The sequence below is a fragment of the Rhinopithecus bieti genome, unplaced genomic scaffold (assembly GCF_001698545.2).
Source record: "Rhinopithecus bieti isolate Rb0 unplaced genomic scaffold, ASM169854v2 scaffold_32014, whole genome shotgun sequence".
Lineage (NCBI taxonomy): Eukaryota > Metazoa > Chordata > Mammalia > Primates > Cercopithecidae > Rhinopithecus > Rhinopithecus bieti.
The window spans coordinates 99,940-125,247 of NW_016813639.1; the positions used below are offsets into that span (position 1 = coordinate 99,940).

Here is a 25,308-nt window from a genome sequence, read left to right on the forward strand (position 1 = left end):
CCCAGCCGTGTTTCTATTTTAATTTGTTTCAAGAATTTTAAAATTTTCTTAATGTTTTCATTGACCTACTGGTTATTCAGGAGCATGTTGTTTGATTTCCACGTATTTGTATGATTCCCAAATTTCTTCTTGTTATTGCTTTCTAGTTTTATTCCACCATGCTCAGAGAAGATATTTAATATGATTTTGATATTTTTGAAATTTTTAAGACTTGTTTTGTGACCTAAAATGTGGTCTATCCTTGAGAAGATCCATGTGCTGAGGAAAAGAATGTGTATTCTGCAGCTGTTGGGTGAAATGTTCTGTAAATATCTAGGTCCATTTGATCTATAGTGCAGATTAATTCCAATGCTACTTTGTTGATTTTCTGTCTTTATCTGTCCAATGCTGAAAGTGTCCAATGCTGAAATCAACAGCCATTATTATACTGGAGTCTATCTCTTTCTTTATCTCTAGTAATATTTGCTTTACATAACTAGGTGATCCAGTGTTGGGTGTATATATATTTACAATCATTATATCCTCTTGATGAATGAACCCCTCTATCATTATATAATGACCTTTTTTGTCTTTTTTTATAGCTTTTGTCTTGAAATTTATTTTGTCTAGAAATCTATTTTGTCTAATATATGTGTAGCTACTCCTGCTCCTTTTGTTCTCCATTCACATAGAATATCTTTTCCCATTCCTTTATTTTCAGCATATGTGTGTCTTTATAGGTGAAATGTATTTCTTGCAGACCACACATCGATCACTGGGTCTTGTTTTTTAAAATACATTTAGCACCTCAAGAGCAATTCCTCAGAGCCCAGCACAGCATCAAGATTTGCCCAGGAAGTGCAGTCCTTGTGACCTGGACTGCATTTCAAGTTTATTTAGAACCCCCAGAGCACTTTATCCCACAGTGTTGGGGCTAGCCAGAACTCAGGTTCCACCCACTGGCATGGACAATTCCCCTCTGGCTAGGGCTGGTCTAAATGCTCCCTCCATGAGCACCAACTGAATTTCTACCCAGTAGTGCTTTCCATTGTGACAGGCAGCACTGAAGTCCATTACAAAGCCCCACAGTCACTTTTCTCTCCCTCCCCAAAGCACACATATTCTCTCTCTGTTGCCACGTGGCTACTGCTGGGGGATGGAGGAGGGATGGTTCTGACAATCCAGGACTGTCTTTCCTACCCTCTGCAGTGCCTCTTTCCTTGCTATGATGTTAAAACCAGGGACTGTGATTGCAAACTCGATTTTTGGTTCTTATGAAGGTGCTTTCTTTTGTGAATAGTTGTTCAGTTTGGTGTTCCTGTTGGAGGGGATGATTGCTAGAGGGTTCTATTCAGCCATCTTGCTCTGCCTCCAGGATTTTTTTTTTTTAACAAGATGTATTTGTACAGAATTCTCTCAGCTATGACTCCCTGTTGAAGAATTTTCTTTCTGGTATAGGGAAGGCATGTTTTGCATGGGAGGTTTTAGCTCTTGTTTTCAAGGAGGGAAAGGGAAGATTAGAATACACTTCTTGCATCTGCCATTTTTCAAGTGTCTTTAGCTTAAAGTAATCCTCATACCAAAGTGGCATATTTTGGAGTGGCATATTCTGCTACTCTTTGTTACCATTACATGAATTTCCAGTCTGAAGTCAATTAAGGTTACTTTTAGTTTGTTTGTGGTTCACCAGTTTTTAGAAGGAATAGATCTGCTGAATGAGGTTTTAAGCAAAATCTTGAAATTCTTTTAACTATAAATGGATTTTTATGCTAACAGAGAGAGTCGCGCACCATATTGACCTCAGGAACCTAGTCTTACCTATCCAGTTTGCACATAGACGGACTTGGAAACAAAAGCATGAACACTCACTGTAAATTTGAGAGGGCTGATTAGTTTCTTAAATGATTTTCTCAGGTGTTGGAGTTACACAAAGAAAGCTAATTGTTAAACTATGCAAATCTTGGCTCCTTCAAATGAAGATGCAACAATTATTTAATTTAGAAACCACCCCACCATAATATTGGATTGTAATAATAAGTAAATTAGATCACATTTGGGTAGCAATCCCTAGGAAAAAAATGGCCAAAAAAGACCAAATCTTCCCCATTCTCATTTACTGTGGTGGAATTACTGGCAAAACTATTGCAAATCCGGGCTTTACAATCTCTTTTTATTAAATCCACAAATGAATGTGAAATACGGGCGTATGTATAGCTTTCAGGGGGCCGTCAAATTGATGGGATATATGATTAAGGTGAGATAACATACACACACAATTAGATATTCTAAGCAGGTCTTATTATGGAGAAAGATGAATGTTAAGAGAAATAAGTTATTTCATGTGTCTGGAAGCCCAGACACCCTCATATTAATTCTAATCCACATAAATTTCTCCCAAGTGACTTTGTTGTAATGCTGCACAGTAAAATCAAGTCTAAAATCTCACACCCAAGAAGAATGATTTTAATAAATGCCAGGTTTCCTGTAAACGAGTGATGTTAAAACTCTAGGTGAAGTTGTGTCCAATTCTCTGCTCTTACTCACACTTCCTACGATGTTCTGAGAAGAGCCCTTTCAGTTATACAATTTCTTTATCTGTGAAACGGGCTAACAGTGATGCCTGCTGCATAGGATTGTTGTAAAGATTGATTAGGTTACTTTAAGTAAAGCCTAGAGTACATAATCATTGTTCTAGGTGTTCCCTATTTTTATTTGTATTATCGCCTCAGTCTACATACTGTGGAGAATTTTCAGAAATTTGCAAGTAGGAAACTGGAGATTTTACCTTACAGGACTAAATAGTATTAGATAAATTTAATCTGCCTGATGACTAAATGACAAAAATGTTAGAGACAGCTAGTTTTAAACAAAATCAGTGTTAAATATTTCATTTTATTTAAATAACACTTGTCTCGGAGCTGGTTTTGAGTCCAGGCATAAAGCAACAAGCTCCTGAAGCACATAGTGTTGTGTTTTGAGGAATAGTAGTATTATGTATGGAACTAGAAATGTATCCCCTTCATCTAGGGACTAGGCTTCTGCAATGGATGAGAGGTCCAGATACTCCAGAAGGACTGTCTTCATGCTAAAAAGAAGTTCAAAGATGCTACCGCCAACCTTGCCACTATCATGTCATGTTGTTCTCTGCCTTTCCCCCACAGACTCTGTGTGTGTGTGTGTGTGTACTAAAGACTTACCCTTCTGAAATACAATATTCACATCTTGCATTTATAAGATTTATAAGCCTAGTAGTGTAAGTCTGCTGATTTTGTTTTCATTAAAGATTATCTTTAGTTCCTTTGCATTTTCTTTTTTTTTTTTTTTTTATTTTTTTGAGACGGATCTCGCTTCTGCTCGCCATAGGCTGCGAGTGCAGCTGCGCGCGATCTCGAGCCGCCACTGCAAGCTCCGCTTCCCGGTTCCCGCCATTCTACTGGCACAGGCTCTGGGAGTGCTGGACTACAGCGCGGGCCCGCCACCGGCGCCCGGCTAATTTTTTGTATTTTTTTTTTTTTTTTTAGTAGAAGACGTGGTTTCACCGTGCGCGTCTCGATCTCCCTGACCTGTGATACCGCCCCGTCTTGGCCTCCCAAAAGTGAGCTGCGGCATTACAGGGCCGTGAGCCACCGCGCCCGGCCTAGTTCCTTTGCCATTTTCCATAAATTTTAGAATCAGCTTGTTACTTCTAACCAAAAAGAAAAAAAAAGTTTGCTAAAATTTTGACTGACATTACCATAAAAACTATAGATACCAATTGGGGCGAATACTAACATTCTAACATTATTGAGCTTTATTCTTAATCCATGCCGACATGATTTGTCTCTCATGTTATTAGACTTTCAATTATGTTCTGGGTTGCGGTTTTAGTTCATTTCATTAACTGCAGTTCCAAATGTCTCGCCTTAGACAGAGTTAGCCCCCTTCCAGCCAGCTTCAGTACTTAAGGCCCGTGAAACTACAGGTCCTCTGTTCTTTCGCTCCAGCCTGCCAATTTTCCCTGCTGGCCACTTAGCCAGGCCAAAGGACTAATGGGAAGAACTAGTTTAGTGGGGAGAATGCGACTTTGCACTGGGGCTACTGCCAGATTCTAACTCCACTAGCCAGCCTACACATGACTGTTAAAAGTTTGCCAGCGTTTATTCTTCTCCCGGAAGCTTCCTTTGCCTGTGCCTGTAAAGAGTTGTTTTCTCTGCCTGACAGTCCTCAAAACTTAGCCAAACTGCCATCAGCCACATGAGGAGGTCTACTTACCAGCGGTCCTCTATGTTATTTAGGCACAAGGCTGGTGCAGCTCTAGGAATATTAGTGTTTTGGGGGGGGAGTTTTTTTTCGCGTTGTTTTTTGTTTTTTTGTTGCGTTTGTTTTTCTTTGTTTTTTTGTTTGTTTGTTTTTGTTTTTGTTTTGTTTTGTTTTGTTTTTTTGTTTTGTTTTTTTTTTTTTTTGCCTTTCTTTGTATCTTTTGGCTCTCTGCGTGGCTTTAAGGAAAAATACGTACATTTTAAAATATGAGGGTTTTTTCCCTAGTGTTTTCTCAGTGTTATGGTAAGAGCAAGAATCTTTTGAACCTTCTACATCCTACTGGAAACATTCAGAATAGGCTTTTTTTTTTTTTTTTTTTTTTTAACGCTGAAAATTAGGCCTGGCGCCCACAGCGGCTTAATCCCAGAATTTTGGGAGGCCAAGGCGAGTGGACCTGAGGTCGGGAGTTTGAGACCAGCCTGGCCAACATGGTGAAACCCTGTCTCTACTAAAATTGCAAAAAAAATTTAGCTGGGCATGGTGGTGGGTGCCTGTAATCCCAGCTACTCTGGAGGCTGAAGCAGGGGAATCGCTTGAACCCAGGAGGCAGAGGTTGTAGTAAGCCGAAATCACACCATTGCACTCCAGCCTGGGCAACAAGAGCGAAACTCCATCTCAAAAATTAATAAATAAAAAAAAATGAAGTTAATCTCTTTTTTTTTTTTTTTTTTTATGTGAGTCTACGTGTTAGGGGAAGGAGTCTACACTTTAATTCTTCTAACATGAAATGCAAAAACCTAAATTTTATGTTCTGTCATAGTTTCAAGCAGTAAGTTTAATCAACTAGGTTTTAATTTTATTTTTCTTCAGGATAGCAAGTCTGGTGGCAGGTAAATTCTGATTTTTTTTCATCCTTTTCACAGTATTTCAGATTTTGAATATTTGTGCTTTTCTTCACAATAATGTCAAAAGACATAAAATCAGTAGAACATTCATCTAAAATTCATCAGAGAAATGATCCACAGCACGTCAATGATAGAACATTTTTCATTGATGCCTCTAATCAGAGCTTGACTGCCATTCCGTTGGAAATCTTCACATTCACAGAATTAGAAGAAGTGCATTTGGAGAACAACCAGATTGAAGAAATTCCCCAGGAGATTCAGCGTTTGAGGAACATCAGGGTCCTCTACCTGGACAAAAACAACCTGAGGAGCCTGTGCCCGGCGCTGGGGCTGCTGAGCAGCCTGGAGAGACTGGACCTGAGCTACAACCCCATCTTCTCCTCCTCCCTTCTCATCGTCAGCTTCCTCCACGCCCTGCGCGAGCTCCGGCTCTACCAGACCGACCTGAAGGAAATTCCCGTCGTCATCTGTAAAAACCTCCACCATCTCGAGCTGCTGGGACTGACCGGAAACCACTTGAAATGTCTGCCCAAGGAAATAGTGAACCAAACCAAGCTGAGGGAGATCTACCTTAAGCGAAACCAATTTGAAGTTTTCCCCCAGGAGCTCTGTGTTCTCTATAATCTGGAGATCATTGACCTGGACGAGAACAAAATCGGTGCCATCCCAGAAGAGATCGGGCACCTGACGGGGCTGCAGAAGTTCTATGTTGCTTCTAACAACCTTCCCGTTCTGCCCGCGTCCCTGTGCCACTGTAGCCAACTGTCGGTGCTCGATTTATCCCATAACCTCCTCCACTCCATCCCGAAGAGCCTCGCCGAGCTCAGGAAGATGATGGAAATAGGGCTGAGTGGGAACCTCCTGGAGAAGGTGCCATACCTCATTTGTAGGTGGACCTCGCTGCACCTGCTCTACCTGGGAAACACAGGCCTGCACAGGCTGCGGGGCTGCGTCAGGCGCCTGGTCAACTTGCGCTTCCTGGACCTAAGCCAGAATCATCTGGACCACTGCCCGCTGCAGATCTGTGCGCTGAAGAACCTTGAAGTCCTGGGACTGGATGACAATAAAATAGGACAGGTACGGATTCCCTTTCTGGCTGTGACTATGCTCTCATCCAGGGTCCTTCCTGCCCTACGTTGGTTCAGTGTCTAAACAGCAAATTTAAACTGACTTTATGGGCGAAAATCCAAGATTACTAAATATTCAACAAGGTGATACTTTGTATTACTTTCTTTTCCCCTAATAGCAGCAGTAATCACAATAGTAGCTAATGTTTATTTAGAGGGTGTATGTGCCAGTCACTGAGCTAAGTGTTTACATGGAGCATCTCGTTTACCTCTCACAACGACTGTGTCCTCAATGATATATGAAGGAAGTGAGGGGCAGGGAGCTTAACTAACATGGCCAAGGCTACACAGCCTGTAAGTGATACAGCCGCGATTCCAGCCCACAGCTGCCAGGCTCCAGGGTCTACATTCTTCCCCCCCTCCCCCGCCCCCCAAGATGGAGTCTAGCTTTGTCGCCCAGGCTAGAGTGCAGTTGGGTGATCTCGGCTTACTGCAACGTCCGCCTCCCGGGTTCAAGCGGTTCTCCTCCCACAGCCTTTCGAATAGCTGGGATTACAGGCACCTGCCACCATGCCCAGCTAATTTTTGTATTTTTAGTAGAGACGGGGTTTCACTGTGTTGTCTAGGCTGGTCTCAAACTCCTGACCTCGTGATCCCCCCGCCTCAGCCTCCCAAAGTGCTGGGATTACAAGCGTGAGCCACCGCGCCCAGCGCAGGGTCTATATTCTTAACAAAGACCATCTCCCGACAGAGTTTCCATTAACAGCAGATGTTTCTAATACATACAGCCTTAGAAGCCTAAAGTTTCATCCATAGGAAACTGCAAAACCAGATCTGTCCCTAGAGAAACTGTCCCGTGTGTGCAGGGTGGCATATTCAAAAATGGTCATTTAGCATTGTTGATAATCATGAAATTATGGGAGACAATCTAAATGTCAGTAGGGGAGTGGGCAAATAAACTTCAATATATTCATAAAATGAAGTTATATAGTAATTTAAGTGAACTGGTACTGTATGTGCCAATATGGATAGATCTCAAAATTGTGATGTTTGTTGAAAGGAAAACCTAAAGTTCTACATCAAATTGCAGAACATTGTGATACCATTTATAAATTTTAAAATCACACAAAACTATATATATATACATACACACATATACACACAACACATATTTTATGGATATTTTTATATATAATGAAAATATAAAATACTAACTGGAAGAAAACTAAATTCCTGAAGGTGGCTGCCTCTGGGAAGAGAGAAGGAAGTCAACAAAATAGAGAAGCAGCTGGGTGCAGTGGCTCACTCCTCTAATCCCAGCACTTTAGGGGGCCAAGGAGGGAGGATCATTAGAGGCCAGAAGTTCAAGACCATACTGGGCAATGTAGGAATGTGCCTTTAAAAACCAAGAAAGCAGGCCGGGCGCGGTGGCTCAAGCCTGTAATCCCAGCACTTTGGGAGGCCGAGACGGGCGGAACACGAGGTCAGGAGATCGAGACCATCCTGGCTAATACGGTGAAACCCCATCTCTACTAAAAAAAAAAAAATACAAAAAACTAGCCGGGCGAGGTGGCGGGCGCCTGTAGTCCCAGCTACTCCGGAGGCTGAGGCAGGAGAATGGCGTGAACCCGGGAGGCGGAGCTTGCAGTGAGCTGAGTTCCGGCCACTGCACTCCAGCCTGGGCGGCAGAGCGAGACTCCGTCTCAAAAAAAAAAAAACAAAAAACCAAGAAAGCAAATGGGTAAGAGATCCTAAGGGGACTGAACTTAATTGCAGTGTTTCATTTGGTTTATTAAAAGATTTGGGCAGTTGGGCATGCATGGGTTTATGTTTCTTTATTATTTTATAATATTCTATTTATTTTAATTTTATTTATTTATTTTTGAGATGGAGTCTCACTCACTCTGTCACCCAGGCTGGAGTGCAGTGGTGCTATCTCGGCTCACTGCAACCTCTGCCTCCTGGGTTCAAGCGATTCTCCTGCCTCAGCCTCCCAAGTAGCTGGGACTACAGGTGTGCGCCATCACACCCGACTAACTTTTGTATTTCTAATAGAGGCTGGATTTCACCATGTTGGCCAGGCTCGTCTCAAACTCCTGGCTTCAAGTGATCTGCCCGTTTTGGCCTTACAAAGTGCTGGGATTACAGGCGTGAGTCACCATGCCTGTCCTATAATATTTGATTTAAAAAGAAAAAAAAACAGTTGTTAAGAGCAAAAGACAACTGTAGAGGGAGTAAAAAGGGGAATTTGGAAATCAACAACTGTAATCAAATAATAGGTCTGCTTTACCTGGCCATGGACACCAGTCTCATGTGTTCCCCATACATTACAAAAGTCCTGGTCCTTACAGGTTTATTATTAAAAATCTTTTTTTTTTTTTTTTTTTTTTTTTTTTGAGATGAACTGTCGCTCTGTCACCCAGACTGGAATGCAATGGTGCCATCTCGGCTCACTGCAACCTCCACCTCCCAGGTTCAAGCGATTCTCCTTCCTCAGCCTCCTGAGTAGCTGGGACTACAGGCGCCTGCTACCACACCCAGCTAATTTTTGTATTTTTAGTAGAGGCAGGGTTTCACCATATTGACCAGGCTGGTCTCAAACTCCTGACCTCGTGATGCGCCCACTTCAGCCTCCCAAAGTGCTGGAATTACAGGCATGAGCCACTGTGCCCAGCTGCTAAAAAATCTTTTATTTGATTTTTTATTTCTAGAACTTTTTTCCCCGAATTGCTATGGGGTTTTAAAGCTGCCTTTCAGGAAGTAAACATTTTGATGGTAACTTGTAGATTCAGGACGAAATTCTAGGACTTAATCTCTACTGATGTAGCAACTCACCTTGGAGGATTTTTGAGGTTCCGTGAGAGCCCATTCCACTGAACTATTCCACTGCTGATGTAAGAAATTCCTTTTGGTGGATAAGTCTGTCATTCTGCAGCTGGAGTGAAAGACTTAAAATATAAAGTACATATGGGAAGGATGACACATTATACTGAGCCATGAATAATACCAAATCCTGTTCTGAGAGAAATTTTAAGAAATCAAAGGAGCGAATCACACACAGACTGCTTGTTAAAAATAAGCTTCATCCAATACCAAGTTTTACCACAAGTCAAACTGCACTGAAATGTAGACATGTTAAATATTACTGTATTGAACATGACAATTTCTATGTACCATTGCTTTTTCCTCTTCAGTTATTCTGATGGGCTTTGTGCGTGTGTGTGCATTTGTCCTCCCTTCTCAATTTCCTCTCATGCTAATACCACCTTCCAATGCATTTCTCTCCTTAATGAAACATGGCCTTTAAGCCAGCTCATTATCTCTCCCTCCCCAAAGACTCAACTCATGGGTTACTAGCTCTTAAAGCCTGACCAGTAGCTTCTACTTGCCTGTGTGCATGCAAAAATATCTGATTTTCAATGTGCACCTAGATGGATTTTATTTGTAGAGTATACTTCTATTAAAGGAGAAAACCAGGCCAGGTGCAGTGGCTCACGCCTGTAATCACAACACTTTGGGAGGATGAGGCGAGTGGATCAACTGAGGTCAGGAGTTTGGCCAACATGGCGAAACCCATCTCTACTAAAAATTCAAAAATTAGCCGGGCATGGTGGAGGGCACCTGTAATCCCAGCTACTCAGGAGGTTGAGGCAGGAGAATTGCTTGAACCCAGGAGGCAGAGATTGCAGTGAGCTGAGGTTATACAATTGCCACTCCAGCCTGGGCAAGAAAAGTGAAATTCCATCTAAAAACAAAAAACAAAAACAAAACAAAACAAAAAAAAACAATGTACCAGATCCCAAAATGGCTATATGTCAATTATAGTGTCATCAGTAATTGTCTTCATCTAATGCTCTACAGATTTTCTATTCTATACATCTAGATTTCTTCTCATTATACTTTACTATGACTATGATGAAACTAACTACTGGATCTTAAATATTCTGAAAAAATTTTTTGAACATTCAATGTGCTTTGAAAAAGAAAAGCTAAGCCTTTATGAGTTAAGTAAACAGCAACAAGAGTGAAATTTCTAGGTTATAATAAAATGGTTAGATTGAAAAATATTTTTTCATTGTTTTGGACTGCACAGAAGGCAGGCATTTTGTATTGAAGGGCTCTAAGTGCTTGATGAAGAATTTTGAAATAGCCAAAGAGGAAAGCTTAAACATCAGTTTCTCCAGATACTGACTTGATCTAATTAAAATATACAGGTAAATAAATAAAACTGGAAAACTGTTACAGCATTTTTAGGAAAATGAGTCCTTACTCTACACAAAAAAGAGAAAATGCATTATTTTCCAAGTATGTGAAACTTTTACAGATAGGTTGTCCTACAGTTAACTTTCTTTTTTCTCCAACTGTAAGTGGCCCATTCACCAATGACCTGTCTGTTCCGGCTATCGACAGAGAGGTGGGGTGGGAGCAGCTCAGCTGTGCTCTAGCCGGAATGAAAGTCGGGTGACTAACTAGGGAATGGCCGCGAAGAATGTCCATGAGCTCAAGCAGGGAACTGTGGGGAAGGATTTCCCAGTTAGGAATTAAGCCAGATAAAGGAACATATGAGTTAAGGAGCTGTTGAGCTATATAACTGGAATTTTTTTTTCTACAAGAAAATAAGGCATCTCTGTAACCCAGTCAACAGAGTGATTGTCACATATTTTAAGAATGAAATTTTTTCCCATGTGGTTCCCATGGTTCAGAAAGAAACCGATAGGCAGATAAAATGGTGAAGCTGATTTTGGCTGTACTAAAGTGGGAAATCTGATGGTTAGAAGTAGCCATAGAAGACAATGAGCTTTTCTTCACAGGAGGTGGTGTTTAGATACAAACGGATGGCTCGCTGTAGAATGTATGCAACCACTGTATTAGAAGGTTGAAATAGAGAACCTTCTTAAGGCCTTTCAGCCCTGAAAGTGTGGCACTCTGTGAAATGCCAACCCAGTTCCAACATAGGGTACACAAGCCTGGGTATTCACTGAAAAGCAGAACACGACACGATAGGATCATAATGGAGTTCACTGAACACTGATTAAATGGTGTGAATATATGTTTGCCTCCAACTGAGATTTCAACTGAAGTTTCAAAATTATTAAAGCCTTTTAGGATGAAGAGTCATATCACGAAATGTATTAGTTCCAGTAACTGAATGTATTATGAATATTATTATTTCATTATTAGTCATATCACTAGAGTCATATCACTAAATGTATTAGTTCCAGTAACTGAATTTATTATGAATATTATTATTGTATTATTACACATGACTTTAGTATTTTTCTTTCAATAGTGTCAAGCAGTTGCCACACTACAGTCCATAAATGGCAAGAACATAGGTTAAAAATTGCTCCAAATTTTTTTTTTGAGACAGCCTCTCACTCTGGCGCCTAGGCTGGAGTGCAGTGGCACAATCTCGGCTTGCTATAACCTCTGCCTCCTGCCTTCCAGAGATTCTCCTGCCTCAGCCTCACAAGTAGCTGGGTTATAGGCACCCACTACCACGCCCGGCTAATTTTGTAGTTTTAGTAGAGACAGGGTTTCGCCATGTTGACCAGGCTGGTCTTGAACTCCTGACCTCAGGTGATCCACCGGTCTTGGCCTCCCAAACTGCTGGGATTAAAGGCATAAGCCACCGCACCCGGCCACAAAAAATTGCTCCAGTTTAAAGTGGTGCATAAAAGTGAAATCAGAGATTTTAGATCCAAAGTATAAATACTGTAATGCAGATACGTGCACAAATTTTTCATCAGTAGGAGAGGCTAAGTTACTCCACTTGTTTAGCAGTCTGCCTCAGAACCAAAAGCCCAATTTATCTCTGCTGACTGTTAAAAATAATCTTGACCTGAAACTTATCTTTTTGGAATACTTCTAGTTACCTTCAGAATTGGGCTCACTTTCAAAACTGAAGATACTTGGACTAACAGGAAATGAGTTCCTTTCCTTTCCGGAGGAAGTCCTTTCTTTAGCATCTTTAGAGAAATTATACATTGGGCAAGACCAGGGATTCAAACTTACCTATGTGCCAGAACACATTAGGAAACTGCAGGTAAGCTTCCCCAAATGAGCAGGCTAAGAGGCACCTGCCACTGCCTCTTAAATTGACTGAAACTGAGAAAATATGAGGTCTCCACAGGCTGGATGTAGCATCATCCATACTAGATTTCCAGCTTCAAACAAGCAATCATTTTTACATTTTGAGGTTTCCACTGTCCGTGAACAACCCTTCAACATTTCATTGTGATTGCTGCTGGATATGTCCTGCCACACTTCTTTCCACTGTGTGATTTGGTGTGCTTCAGTTACAGAAATTGGGTCTACCTCTTTCCATTTAATTTCCACTTTCTATAAGTAGCCCCCTGAAAACTGGACTATTTTGAAGTTAAAGAGTATCATACAAGTGACATGCTAGGAGCCTGCATTTTGGTGCCCAGGATTTCCTGTAAGGGCAAGTGTGACCTCTCTCCCTGCTTGGAAAAGGGAAATCATATTGCACCAGCTTCCTGGATCTACAGGGCTGTGAGGAATACTTGCAAAGCAACAGGATAACTTCATTCAAAGTAGCCATACTAGGGTATCTTCATGTATTCATCCTTTAAAGAACTATTTTTTTTTTATGTTCCTGTTGTTGCACATTTTTTTTTTAGATAGAGTTTCACTCTTGTTGCCCAGGCTGGAGTGCAATGGCACAATCTCAGCTCACTGCAACCTCCACCTCCCGGGTTCAAGTGATTCTCCTGCCTCAGCCTTCCAAATAGCTGGGATTACAGGCGCCCGCCACCACACCTGGCTAATTTTGTATTTTTAGTAAAGACAGGGTTTTGCCGTGTTGGCCAGGCTGGTCTCGAACTCCTGAACTCAGGTGATCCACCCTTCTCAGCCTCCCAAAGTGCTGGGGTACAGGTGTGAGCCACCGCGTCTGACCTGCTGCACTCTTAAACATGATAAAGTAGGCGTGGGCTGCCACATAACCGCCAGCCATGCAATGCTATGTACAGCATAGGTAATTCTCACTATGACACAGGGAGTCTATTCCTAATTCTCCATTCCTTTGCCCTGTGTTCACAGAACACCTTTCATCATCTTTTCCTTTGTACCTGTACATGTACAAATATTAGATTTTTGCCCAGTGAAGTTGAAAATAGTTATTTTGAATACATTCAAACCCATTCCCTGTGCATTTTGGCTACTTTCACATGAGGCAATATTGCGTTGATAGTTGAAGCAATGATCATTCTGTAGCAACTGCCACAGATAATTAGCTATTAAAAAAGAGTTAATGATAAATGTAGTTAATTATTCAAATTATTTTTTCATAAAGTTCTGGTGAAACAAATAAGCACTAGATATCTGTAGTCTGTTTTCCCTGCATAAATGGAAACCAAGTCTAATGGATTTACTCAAAAATAATTTTATGTCTTGATGATGATCCTTTAGACATGCTTTTTCCCTTTAACCCAATGCATTATCTCCCCATTTAAAGTTAAAAAAAAAAAAAAAAAATGCATGGGCACCCACAGGTGATTCTGGTCACTATAATTAATTAATCAAGGTATATTATTATGGTATACTCATGTTATTTCAGAGTCTTAAAGAGCTATATATAGAGAACAATCATCTGGAGTACCTGCCCGTATCCTTGGGGTCAATGCCTAACCTAGAAGTTCTTGATTGCCGGCACAATTTGCTTAAGCAACTTCCAGATGCCATTTGCCAAGCACAAGGTGAGGAAACTTAGTAGATTCACAGCCTAGTAGAGTTTGTGGCCAGTATTTCCCATGGCGAATGGCTTCCTTGCTTTGCTAAAGACCAATCTGGGTGTTGGGAGAACTGAGTCTATCCCATTACTTCCTTGCAGGGCTCACTCAGTGACATGGGGGAGGCCAGGTGTCCTGATTAGTACAGCTAAGAGTCTTGCAAAGGCAGTTAAGTCATTTATTAGAATGGAAAAGTGAATAGCAACTGCTAAGAAAATTAGCATTCACCCATACATTCATTACACTACCAACAAGAATTTACTGTACACTTACTGTATGCCAGAATTTGGAATTGGGATCCTGCAGTAAATTTCATCTAGGTCATTGAGTCACTTGAATAAAAGAAAAAGTACTGGCCCACAGTGGTGAAATTAGCAACGGACTTTCTTGGACCTACATGATTGACCTGGAAAACTATGTGTGATCCCTATTGAAACAGCCAAACACTTTCTACTAGACTAAGCCATTCTTTGTACATTCATCCATTCACTTAACATGCTTTTGCTGAGTACCCACTGGGATCAGATTTTAAATGTTTCTTTTTTTTGTTTGGTTCCGAATCCCTAGGCTTATGCACATGTTTTCAAACTACAGCGATTTTTTTTCTTTCTTTTTATTTTTTTAGACAGAGTCTCGCTCTGTTGCCCAGGCTGGAGTGCAGTGGCGAGATCTCGGCTCACTGCAAACTCCACCTCCCGGGTTCACGCCATTCTTCTGCCTCAGTCTCCTGAGTAGCTGGGACTACAGGCGCCCACCACCACGCCCGGCTAGTTTTTTTTTTTGGTTTTGTTTTGTTTTGTTTTTTGTATTTTTAGTAAGGACAGGGTTTCACCATGTTAGCCAGAATGGTCTCAATCTCCTGACCTCGTGATCTGCCCACCTCAGCCTCTCAAAGTGTTGGAATTACAGGCGTGAGTCATTGCACCCGGCCCAAACTATGGCTATTCTTTAATGAAAAAAGAATGAAGAAATATTAGAGTGGAAGCTGATGCCTACTCATAAGACATTCAAAAATTGGGGGCAAGGCCGGGCGCAGTGCTCATGCCTGTAATCCCAGCACTTTGGGAGGCCAAGGTGGGCGGATCACCTGAGGTTAGGAGTTCAAGACCAGCCTGGCCAACATGGTGGCCAACATGGTGAAACCCCATCTCTACTAAAAATACAAAATTAGCTGAGTGTGATGGCACATGCCTGTAATCCCAGCTACTTGGGAGGCTGAGGTAGGCGAATTGCTTGAATCTGGGAGGCAGAGGTTGTAGTGAACCAAAATCACACCACTGCACTCCAGCCTGGCGATGGCGAGACTCCATCTCGGGGGAAAAAAAAACTGGAGGCAAGGGGTTGTATGCAATACTCCTTAGTAATGCTCCTGACCATAAACTTTTATCCTGTCCTTGGTCCCTGGAGGAGTGAAATATTCTCAAAATTTTCAGTGTTTTCTATTTTTCTGTCTCTAATATTTATGGACACTGGCTTCAACAACTTTGAATTGTTATAAAGAAGTTGTAGGTTGGGTGCGGTGGCTCATGCCTCTAATTCCAGCACTTTGGGAGGCCGAGGCGGGTGGATCATGAGGTCAGAAGTTCGAGACCAGACTAGCCAATACAGTGAAACCCCATCTCTACTAAAAATACAAAAATTAGCCGGGGTGTCTGTAATCCCAGCTACTCAGGAGGTTGAGGCAGGAGAATCACTTGAACCCAGGAGGCGGAGGTTGCAGTGAGCCGATATCGCGCCACTGGACTCCAGCCTGGGTGACAGAGCTAGACTCCATCTCAAAAAATAAAATAAAATAAAATAACCAAGTGTGGTGGCGTGTGCCTGGTATCCCAGCTACTCAGGAGGCTGAGGCACTTGAATCATTTCAACCTGGGAGGCAGAGGTTGTAGTAAGCCCAGATCATGCCACTGTACTCCAGCCTGGGCAACAAAGTGAGAGACTCTGTCTCAAAAAAAAAAAAAAAAAAAAAAAAAAATCAATAGCCCGCTGACCTTAGGAGCAGCAGGGTCTGAGAGTGATTTTTCCCAGTGGGCTGTCAGTTTCAGCTAAAAACTGTTGCTCTAAACAAACAAAGCATTTGGACTATCTGGAGACTGAATTCTGTTCTCTTCATTATGGGAAGGAGCAAACAGAGCTAGAACTTTTATTAGATGGTAGAAAAAGTTTTGTCGGATCTTGTGCATCCTTCCTCTCATTCTTTTTGCAAATGCAGAATTGGATCCTTCATCTATGTGGGCAGGATTAGGTGACAAGTTAATATTGTTTGTTCTAAGATGGATCCACCATTTAAAAAAAAACCTTTTCAGCTTTGAAAGAATTACTGCTGGAGGACAACTTGCTCACCCATCTTCCAGAGAATTTGGATTCCCTACTGAATCTTAAGGTTCTGACACTGATGGACAATCCCATGGAAGAACCCCCAAAAGAAGTGTGTGCTGAAGGCAATGAGGTCATATGGAAATACCTCAAGGAAAACAGAAATAGGAATATGATGGCAACAAAGGTAAAATCAGCCCAGATTGTTGATAACAGTTGCTTTAGAGGGAGTCTAATGGTAAACACATTACAGATTATCCTATGGAGCAACTCCTTACACCCTTGTCCTGCTTCTGAAAAGAGAATTTACTTAGTAACTTTTATGTCACCAGGGCTAAGGGTAAGAAGATTTTTTAATGTCAGCCCTAGTATTTTTGTCTTTTATGTCCCTTATTTCTTTGTCCAATAAGAAGCCAACAAATAGGCAAAGGAAACCAAAACTTCAAAATTTCAAACAATCTCAAATTCTTGGACTATTTCATTGGAATGAAAAAAGCTTGTATTCACAAAAGCAGTAAAATACATTTTAAAATTAGAAATGAAAGCATTTATAGATGAGAAGCTGAGTCCAGGGTTCTGAGCTGCCATTGATTAGGATCAAAGGGCTGAGATCCTTGTAATTCTGCTCTAGCCCTTTGAGCCCATGGAGATGTAGAACAGTTCTGGAATGTTTCCACTTCAGCCAGTGTTCTTTATTCTCCAACTGGCCCAAGTCCCCATCACCTCACAGCCGGATGACTACATAAGCCCTTTGACTGGTGTCCCTGCTTCCATGCCAGCTCCCCTACAATATACCTTCTGCTCAGCAGTAGCACTGATGATGTTAAAACATGGGCTAGAGCTCACCACTCCACTGAAATTGGCAGTCCTCCATTTCACTCAGAGTAGGAGTCAAGTCTTTGGTCCGTAAAATCTTCTCTCAATAGCCCTCAACCCTATCAGACCTAATGTCCTCCCTTTTACGATAAATCTTTTGTGATACCTCCTTTACCATTCCAAAATGAATTCAGAAATAATAAAAACCTACAAAAGCACATAATTTTAATTGAAATAATCCCTGAGTAGCAATTTAAAGGAGAAAGAAAAGTAATTTATATACAAATATATATTTCAGGCTGGGCGTGGTGGCTCATGCCCATAATCCCAGCACTTTGGGAGGCTGAGGTGGGTGGATCACTTGAGGTCAGGAGTTCAAGATCAGCCTGACCAACATGGTGAAACCCTGTCTCTACTAAAAATACAAAACTTAGCTGGGCATGGTGGTGTGTGCCTGTAATCCCAGCTACTCTGGAGGCTGAGGCAGGAGAATTGCTTGAACCCAGGAGGCAGGCAGGGGTTACAGTGATCCTAGATTGTGCCACTGCACTCCAGCCTGGGTGATAGCTATCTCAAAAACTAAAATAAAAAATTATTTCAATGTGTATATGCTCAGGATGGATTACACTTGAAAGAATGAAAGTTGTGGTTTTAATTGAATACTTCCTGAAAGCATTTTGAAAAACCATGCACCCTCTTGCACATTCTTAAAATGATATTTAATATATTGCTGGCCACAAGTTTAAATCATTGCAAAGGATGTTAATTTCCAGTGAATTTTAAATGTTGACATTTTAAAATAGAGCTGTTAGAACAATATTTTAACTATATCCAGTGGAAACTGAATATCATTATGATTTGTCAACACCAATTTATAAATACTTAAACAAGTTATTATTTTATAGGCAGAATTTTTATATCTTTTCTTCTTAAACATGTACTTCCATTCTACTTTCCCCTCAAAATTGATCCTAAGGTTATATATATACACATATGTCTTTCATAGATTGCTCTTTTGTACTTCTAGGCAACAAAAATATTTATATAAATTAAATTTTAAAATTTAAAATGTATATACATTATAACTATTAGTAGTATAAAATCACCTAAAACAACATAAAATTTCTTACAAATTTTAAAAATTATTAGACATATAGGATTTTTTAGAACAGTGTACCAAAATGAGAGGGTTTTTTTAGTGTAGTTTATATATTCATGCATAAATCTTGATGATTATTAGAATAACACAGGGTTTATTACAGATTCTACTCCTGTTTTTCATTTTATAGATGAAAGCCTTGAGAAAACTTGTTCACGCAGATGAGTTAATGAGAACGGAAGAAGCTTTTTTTGCCTGTAATATTTTATTTTAAAAAAAACAATGCTTCATACATCTCTGAACTTCTTCCAGATTTATATCCCCCAAATTGATAGCAGGTCTTAGCTGACATGTCAACTAGGTTTCCCTTATTTTTCTTGAAGGTAGAATTAGAAACCACCTGTCTTGCAAAAGGATTGGTTAACTAGTCCTTACAGTCATTCATTTTCTCATCAACACTTGTACTTTGAATTGTCTTGTGTGTGTGTGTGTGTGTGTGTGTGTGTGTGTGTGTGTGTCCTAATGATTTTTGGAATCCAGGGCAATGCACTATAGTAAGATTCAGGTGGGTTCAAGGCATGCCCTTCTTCTGTGGAGCACCAAAGGGGCAACTGGGATGGGGGATCTGCAGTTATGTTCTCGGGATGGAAGCTGAAGCTCAGGAAATGGACTGTCTTCAACCTATCCATGCCTGCACACCGTTGGAAAGGCTTTGTAGACCAGGGTACAGACCACACAACTGAAGACTGCTTAACCTTAAGACAATAAAAAGTCCCATAAATTTCTAAACTGCCTCTAGAGAGTAGTGCTGTTCCCTGGATCCTGATCAGTCTGCTGTTTTCACTACCCATCTCATCTTTCCTACTCTCACTGGGCTTCAGTCATAAGCAGATACCTGGTGTTCTTCCAAGGACCAAGCATGCTCCTGGCTCAGGGCCTTAACACTGGCTTTTCCTGTGCCCAGAGATGCTTCCCTCAGATACGGGCAAGATTCTGGCCCTCACTTCGTTCCATCTCTGCTTAAACGTCCTCTTATCAGAGAGCCCTTCCTTGATTCACCTTATATAAAACAGCATACATACCCCCAGCCACCTCTTTCATTTGTTCATTCATTTAACAAACATTTATTGAGCTTCTACTATGTACCAGACACTGTTCTAAGCACTGAGATACATCAGTGAACAAAACAAATATTTATGTCCTCACAGCACTTAAAATCTAGTAGGAGGGAAATAAAAGCATGAAATATAAAACATAAACTTAAATACTATGTTAGAGAGTGCTACTGTGGGAAAAAAAACCAACAAGAAAACAAAAAAAAAACTAGGTCACCCTAAGGGGAACTGAAATTGCCAGTAGTGTTTGGAGGTGGGGAAGTGGGTAATTTAAATAAGATTGTCAGAGTAGGCCTCATTGAAAAGATGACAGTCTTAGCTTAGGCTGCCACAACAAAATACCATAGAACAGATGGCTTAAACAACGGAACTGTATTTTCTCACAGTTCTGGAGGCCGGAAGTCTAAGGTCAGAGTATCAGCATGATTGGAGTCTGGTGAAGGCCCTCTTCCTGGCCTGTAGAAGCTGACTTCTCCCTGTGTCTTCATATGGCAGAAAGAGAGAGACAGAGAGAGAGAGAGAGAGAGAGAGAGAGAGAGAGAGAGAGACGGAGACAGAGAGAAATTGCACTAGAGAGTGCTAACTCTCTGATGTCTCTCCCTATAAGGCCACTAATCTCATCATGAGGGCCCCACCGTTATGACTTCATCTAAATCTAATCATCTCCCCAAAGCCCCTTTTCCAATTTCCATCACACTGGGGATTAGGGCTTCAACATACGAATTTGGGGCAACACAGTTCAGTCCATAGCAATGACTATCGACCAAACCCTTGAAGCAGCGGAGAGGTGAGCCATCTGAATACTGAGAAGAGTTCCAGGCAAAGGAAGCAGCGAATGTACAGGCCCTGAGTCACAACTATGCCTGTGTGTCTGAGCAGGGAGGAGGCCTACATGGCTGGAGCAGAGTGAGCCAGGGAAAGGGGAGTTAAGAGGTTAGAGGGGTCAGGATTGAGGAGGCAGATCAGAGAGGGCCTTGTAAGCCATATAAGAACTTTGGCTTCTATTCAGAGAGAAGTGGGGAGCCACTGGACAAGCCTGCTACTAGAGGAGGGGTATTGCTGGGTAGGTAGGAGGGAATAGGATCCAGGGAACAAGTGAGGGCTGGCTTTAGGCAGGAGCACAGACAGCCCAGTAAGGAACAGGAAGGCAGGGCATAGGCACTCAGATCCCCTCACCATGCATGGTCGCCCTCCATAGCACTCATCACCGTCTGTCAAATTGAACATTCGTGTGTTTATTTTTTACTGTCTCTTCCCTCACTGGAATGTGAGCTCCATAAAGTTGAGACAGTTATTTCTCTGCTGTTGCCCAAAAGTCTAGAGCAGGCCCTGGCACATAAAAGCAATAAATGCATTTTTAAAAAAATTTGTCTGAATGCCTGGCCAATTGAGAAATATAGAAAATAAAATTTAGAGTTCTGATCACATCCCATTCTCCACATCTTCAAGACCACGTATCAGAATAAAGAGATTTAACAATCTCCAGTTCATTGTGATACCAGCCGATGCTGAATATGGGTTTATTTTGTTTTCAGATTCAGGCGTGGTGGCGTGGAACAATGGTACGGAAAGGATTTGGGAAATTCGGTGAACTACTAAAACCACGAAAGAAAGGAAAGACTTCTCCAAAAGATAAGAAAGGAAAGAAGGATGTAAAAGGAAAACCAGGAAAGGGGAAAAAGAAATAATCCTATAAATTGATAAATTGGGGTAATGGACCTAGACAGATTAAGAAGGCAAAATATCTAGGAATTAGATGCCTACTACATTAAAATTATTCATAAAATTATGTTTATGTGTAAAAATAAATGATTCTTACTTTTACTGAAATATTTATGGATAAAATGATATAACACCTTGGAATTTCTTCTAAATAATATGGGAGGGGGAGGGGAAAGTGGGTAGGAGTACAAGTGAAACAAGATTGGCCATACATTGGTAACTGTAGAATAAGGTGATGAGTACACAGGAGTTTGTTATACTATTTGCCTACTTTTATTTATTTTTAATTATTTTTTAAGAGAGGATCTCACTCTGTTGCCCAGGCTGGTGTACAGTGGTGCAATCTCGGGTCACTGCAACCTCCATTTCCCAGGTTCCAGCAATTCTCATACCTCAGCCTCCTGAGTAGCTAGGACTACAAGCGCATGCCACCATGCCTGGCTTTTATATTTCTTTGGTAGAGATGGGGTTTCATCATGTTGGCCAGGCTGGTCTCGAACTCCCGACATCAAGTGATCTACCCGCCTTGGCCTCCCAAAATGCTGGGATTACAGGCATAAGCCACTGCACCCAGCCAGTCTACTTTTAAAACTTTTATTCTGAAATAATTATAGATTCACAGGAAGTTCCAAATAAATATTTAGGTAGGTCCATGCACTGCTCAGCCTCCCTCAATGCTGACCTCTTTCATAACTATAGCACAATAACAAAACCAGAAGATTAACATTGCACTCATTTGTGTGTGTGTGTGTAATCCTATGCAATTTTGTCACATATAGTTTTGTGTAGGCACCATCACAATCAAGACACAGATTTGTTCCATTGCCACAAGTTTCCCTTGTGCTATTCCTCTGTAGCCATACCTACTGCCTACTCCTCTCCCAGTGCCTAACCTGTTCTCCAGATTCATAATTGTGTCATTTTAGGAATGTCACATAAATGGAAACATATAGTATGTAACTGGGATTGGCTTTTTTATTCAGCATAATCCACTTGAAGTCTATCCAACTGGGGCATGGATCAGTGGTTTGTTCCTTTCTGTTGCTGAAGGAGTATTTCATAGTCCCACAGTTTGTTTAACCTTTCACTCATCATTTCCAGTTTTTTTGCTATTGTGAACAAAGCTGCTATGAACATTCATGCATAGGTTTTTACATATGCATAGATACTCATGGAATTCCTGGGAATGCTTATGGTATTCATGGTATTCTTTCATACGATGTAACCCAAAATATCCCCTTTACAGCATTCAAAACCTCCTCATCCTGAAAACGTTTTAATTTGGAATAGTGTTGATTTTAAATTTGCATGTCTTTCAGGCAGTGATTGCAATACTAATTATTAGTGTAGTAAGAAGAAAGCAAAACATAATTTGACTAGAGCAGGTCAGAATAGAAATGTGTATACAAACCTCTCTGCCATGCAATGACTTTCATGCTCCAGTAAAAGAAAATCAAAGATTTCAAAAATAGTTTAGAGCAACATGAAAACTGTCATTAATGAACTAAATTAGTTTTATGAGCCAATTCCATTTCAAAGAAATGCCTGGAGGCAACATGTTAACAATTTTTTTAAACAATAAAAAGAAGTTTTAATGTATTTTAACAAGATGTGTTTTCACAGTGAGTTTTAAATTTTCAAACACTTTTACTAAGATTTATATGTCAGTGACTATCATTATTGTTCTGGTTTGTATCTGAGATAAAAGGCACCAGAACATAAAATAATAAACCATAGAAGGGTATGCTTTCTGATAAAAACCTACATAGACCACATTAAGATACATATAGTGATAGTAATGATACATGAAACTCTTAGACAGCTAGTGCCTTTCACATTAGAATCACACACACACACTCACACACACCTTTATATTTAGAACATTTAACTTGTAGGAAAAGAAGAGGCACAACATTTCTGGGCAAGAGAAAAGCAGTTGCAGTACCAGAATCTAAACGCTTTTGGCAAGGCTTCTAAACAGTAAATGAACTAATTATATATCCAAAACAAATCCATTGAAAAATGCCGTCTTTGTTTCATGAGACAGAGAATAATGGCATGCTTATATTAGATATTATATACATATATTTACAAAGCTCTTGTAATATAAGTCCCATTAAACGGCCCAGAAGTTGATATTCAGTTCATGACACTGGAATTCGTTCATGTTCTTTTCCTTTGGAGAATGGTTTGTAGCTTAGCAGGATGTGGGAAGTCAGCTTACTGAAACCCGCCATGGTCAAAGTGAATGCTCCTTTTTTTATCTTGGTCAAAGCATTCTAGTTCTTCCTCCTGTGAAGCTGGGAGTATCCATCTTTTCATTCCTATCTCTGTGATCTGAGGAAGTTTGGTCACAGCACATAACAAGTGTCTAAACCATTGTCCACAATCTCGAAAATTTGATGGTCGAAGGCTAATATCCAGCTCGATTAACTCTTTGAGGAACCGCACGTTTTGGCAGAACATGGTCCACCCTGCATCACAGATGCTGTCATTGTAGCTCAGGTCCAGCTTTCGCAGTTTGGCCAGATGACCCGTCTGTATGACCGATGCTGGAAAACAAAATCACTCTAAATGCTAACATACAAGAATACCGTCTGCCATGGCTATTCCCATTTCCCATAACACTATCTCCAGGACTAGTAATGACAAGATTAGTAATTAGTAATGATTTGTTATTAGCAGCTTTATTCAGGACATCTGAAATTGGTAACAGATTTCCTCTCTGTACATCCCATCTACAGCTTTTTAAATTTCTTTTTCCAAATCCCAATCCAATAATTTTTTTTGTCAAGTTCCTGCTCTCTGCTCCACTGGAGTCCCAGCTCTTCCTACAGTCTTTCTCTAATTAAATATAAAGAGTGATGGCTCATTGGCTTTAACTAAGGACCATTTGTAAATAATCGTCTTGCTGCTTATACTGTTTAATTGTTCATTGTTCATTCATTCAGTCATTCTTCATCCAGCAATTATTTAAATGAGCACTTTCCATATGCAGAACATACCTGGATAATTTCCAATTCACCTTAGAGACCCCAATACACATGACAGTTTTCCCTATATGGGTACTACCTACAATGGCACTTAAAAATGATGACTAATGTACAATCTGAGCTATTTGATCAGAAAATAAATAAGTTGATGAAATAAAGACTTCTGTAAGAGGAGGCAGGAGAGATAACCAAGGCAAATAGAACATGCTTCCCTTTTCAACCAAACCCAGGAATGGATTGCAGAGATCAGGTGAGTTGTGTAGAATCTTGGAGATGAAAGGGATCTTGGAAGTCTCCTTATCCAACCTCCTAATAAATGATCAGAGAGAAATCCTTTTCACAGCCTCTCTACTGATGATCACCACAATTCTGCCTGAACCGTTCTTTCAAGTTTGCCTCAGCATTACAGAGCAGCTCCTAGCAGGAGGAAGCCCTCCCACAGGGCCCCAATCTATCTTCTGGTGTCTTTCACCCCGTGCCCCCATCGGTCAGCTGAAACATTCAGCTCCTTCTTCCTCATGTCAGCCCTGCAGTGTTAGACAACAGCCAGGTCTCCCTCAAACTTTATCCCTCTAGGACTGAACATGCCCTGGTCTTTCAGTCTTTCCTCACACACATGGCTTTCCAATCAAGGAGGATGTTCCAACTCCATCACTTTCACTTGCCTACAGTTTCATTCCACAGTGAATTTGAGAGCTCAGCCACCCGTGCACACAGCAGCTGCACTCTGTCTCTAGGTGTCCATGTCAATGTGTGTCTCTCTTCCTTCCTGTCTTGCAACATTACTCACAATATTCTTGAGACCTAACTAAGTGTTAAAGACAATGTGCATGCTTTTTCTCTTTCATCCTATTTTACTATTTTAGATTTATTACATTTTTAAAAATCTAGATAGTGGAAACATAGGCCATAGATATACTCTTTATAGTTTACTATGTGAAAAAATAAATGCCATTAATTATTTTTAAAATGTGCATAAGCTAGTGATTAACAAATTTTTAATGTTTCTATTAGAAAAAATATAAAAGTGGCAATTGCTAAAACGACATATAGTAATACTTGTTTTTTGTTGCTGTTATTGTTTTTGTTTTTTGAGATAGAGTCTGCTCTTTGCCCAGGCTGGAATGCAATGGTGCAATCTCAGCTCACTGCAACCTCCAACTCCAAGTTCAAGCAATCCTCCTGCCTCAGCCTTCCAAGTAGCTGGGATTACAGGCACCCGCCACTATGCCCAGCTAATTTTTTTACTTTTATTACACACAGGGTTTTGCCATGTTGGCCAGGCTGGTCTCAAACTCCTGAC

General features: G+C 40.7%; 2 protein-coding genes across 6 annotated transcripts in view; one reads left to right on the forward strand and one right to left on the reverse strand.

Annotated features, from left to right (window-relative positions):
* The window catches only part of LRRIQ4 (leucine rich repeats and IQ motif containing 4), a 26,410-nt gene extending 5,290 nt beyond the window's left edge, over positions 1 to 21,120 (forward strand). For 3 of the 4 annotated variants that reach the window (XM_017848810.1, XM_017848808.1, XM_017848807.1), the window contains exons 2-6: positions 5,142 to 6,200; positions 12,063 to 12,236; positions 13,773 to 13,911; positions 16,251 to 16,447; positions 20,826 to 21,120. In XM_017848810.1, coding sequence (XP_017704299.1) covers positions 5,181 to 6,200; positions 12,063 to 12,236; positions 13,773 to 13,911; positions 16,251 to 16,447; positions 20,826 to 20,978 — 1,683 coding nt within the window. In that variant the 5' untranslated portion in view covers positions 5,142 to 5,180 and the 3' untranslated portion in view covers positions 20,979 to 21,120. The remainder of the gene's footprint in view (positions 1 to 5,141; positions 6,201 to 12,062; positions 12,237 to 13,772; positions 13,912 to 16,250; positions 16,448 to 20,825) is intronic. The other variant, XM_017848811.1, reaches the window with a different exon arrangement.
* A 1,458-nt stretch (positions 21,121 to 22,578) lies between these two features.
* The window catches only part of LRRC31 (leucine rich repeat containing 31), a 32,419-nt gene continuing 29,689 nt past the window's right edge, over positions 22,579 to 25,308 (reverse strand). For both annotated transcript variants that reach the window (XM_017848816.1, XM_017848815.1), the window contains one exon: positions 22,579 to 23,564. In XM_017848816.1, coding sequence (XP_017704305.1) covers positions 23,233 to 23,564 — 332 coding nt within the window. In that variant the 3' untranslated portion in view covers positions 22,579 to 23,232. The remainder of the gene's footprint in view (positions 23,565 to 25,308) is intronic.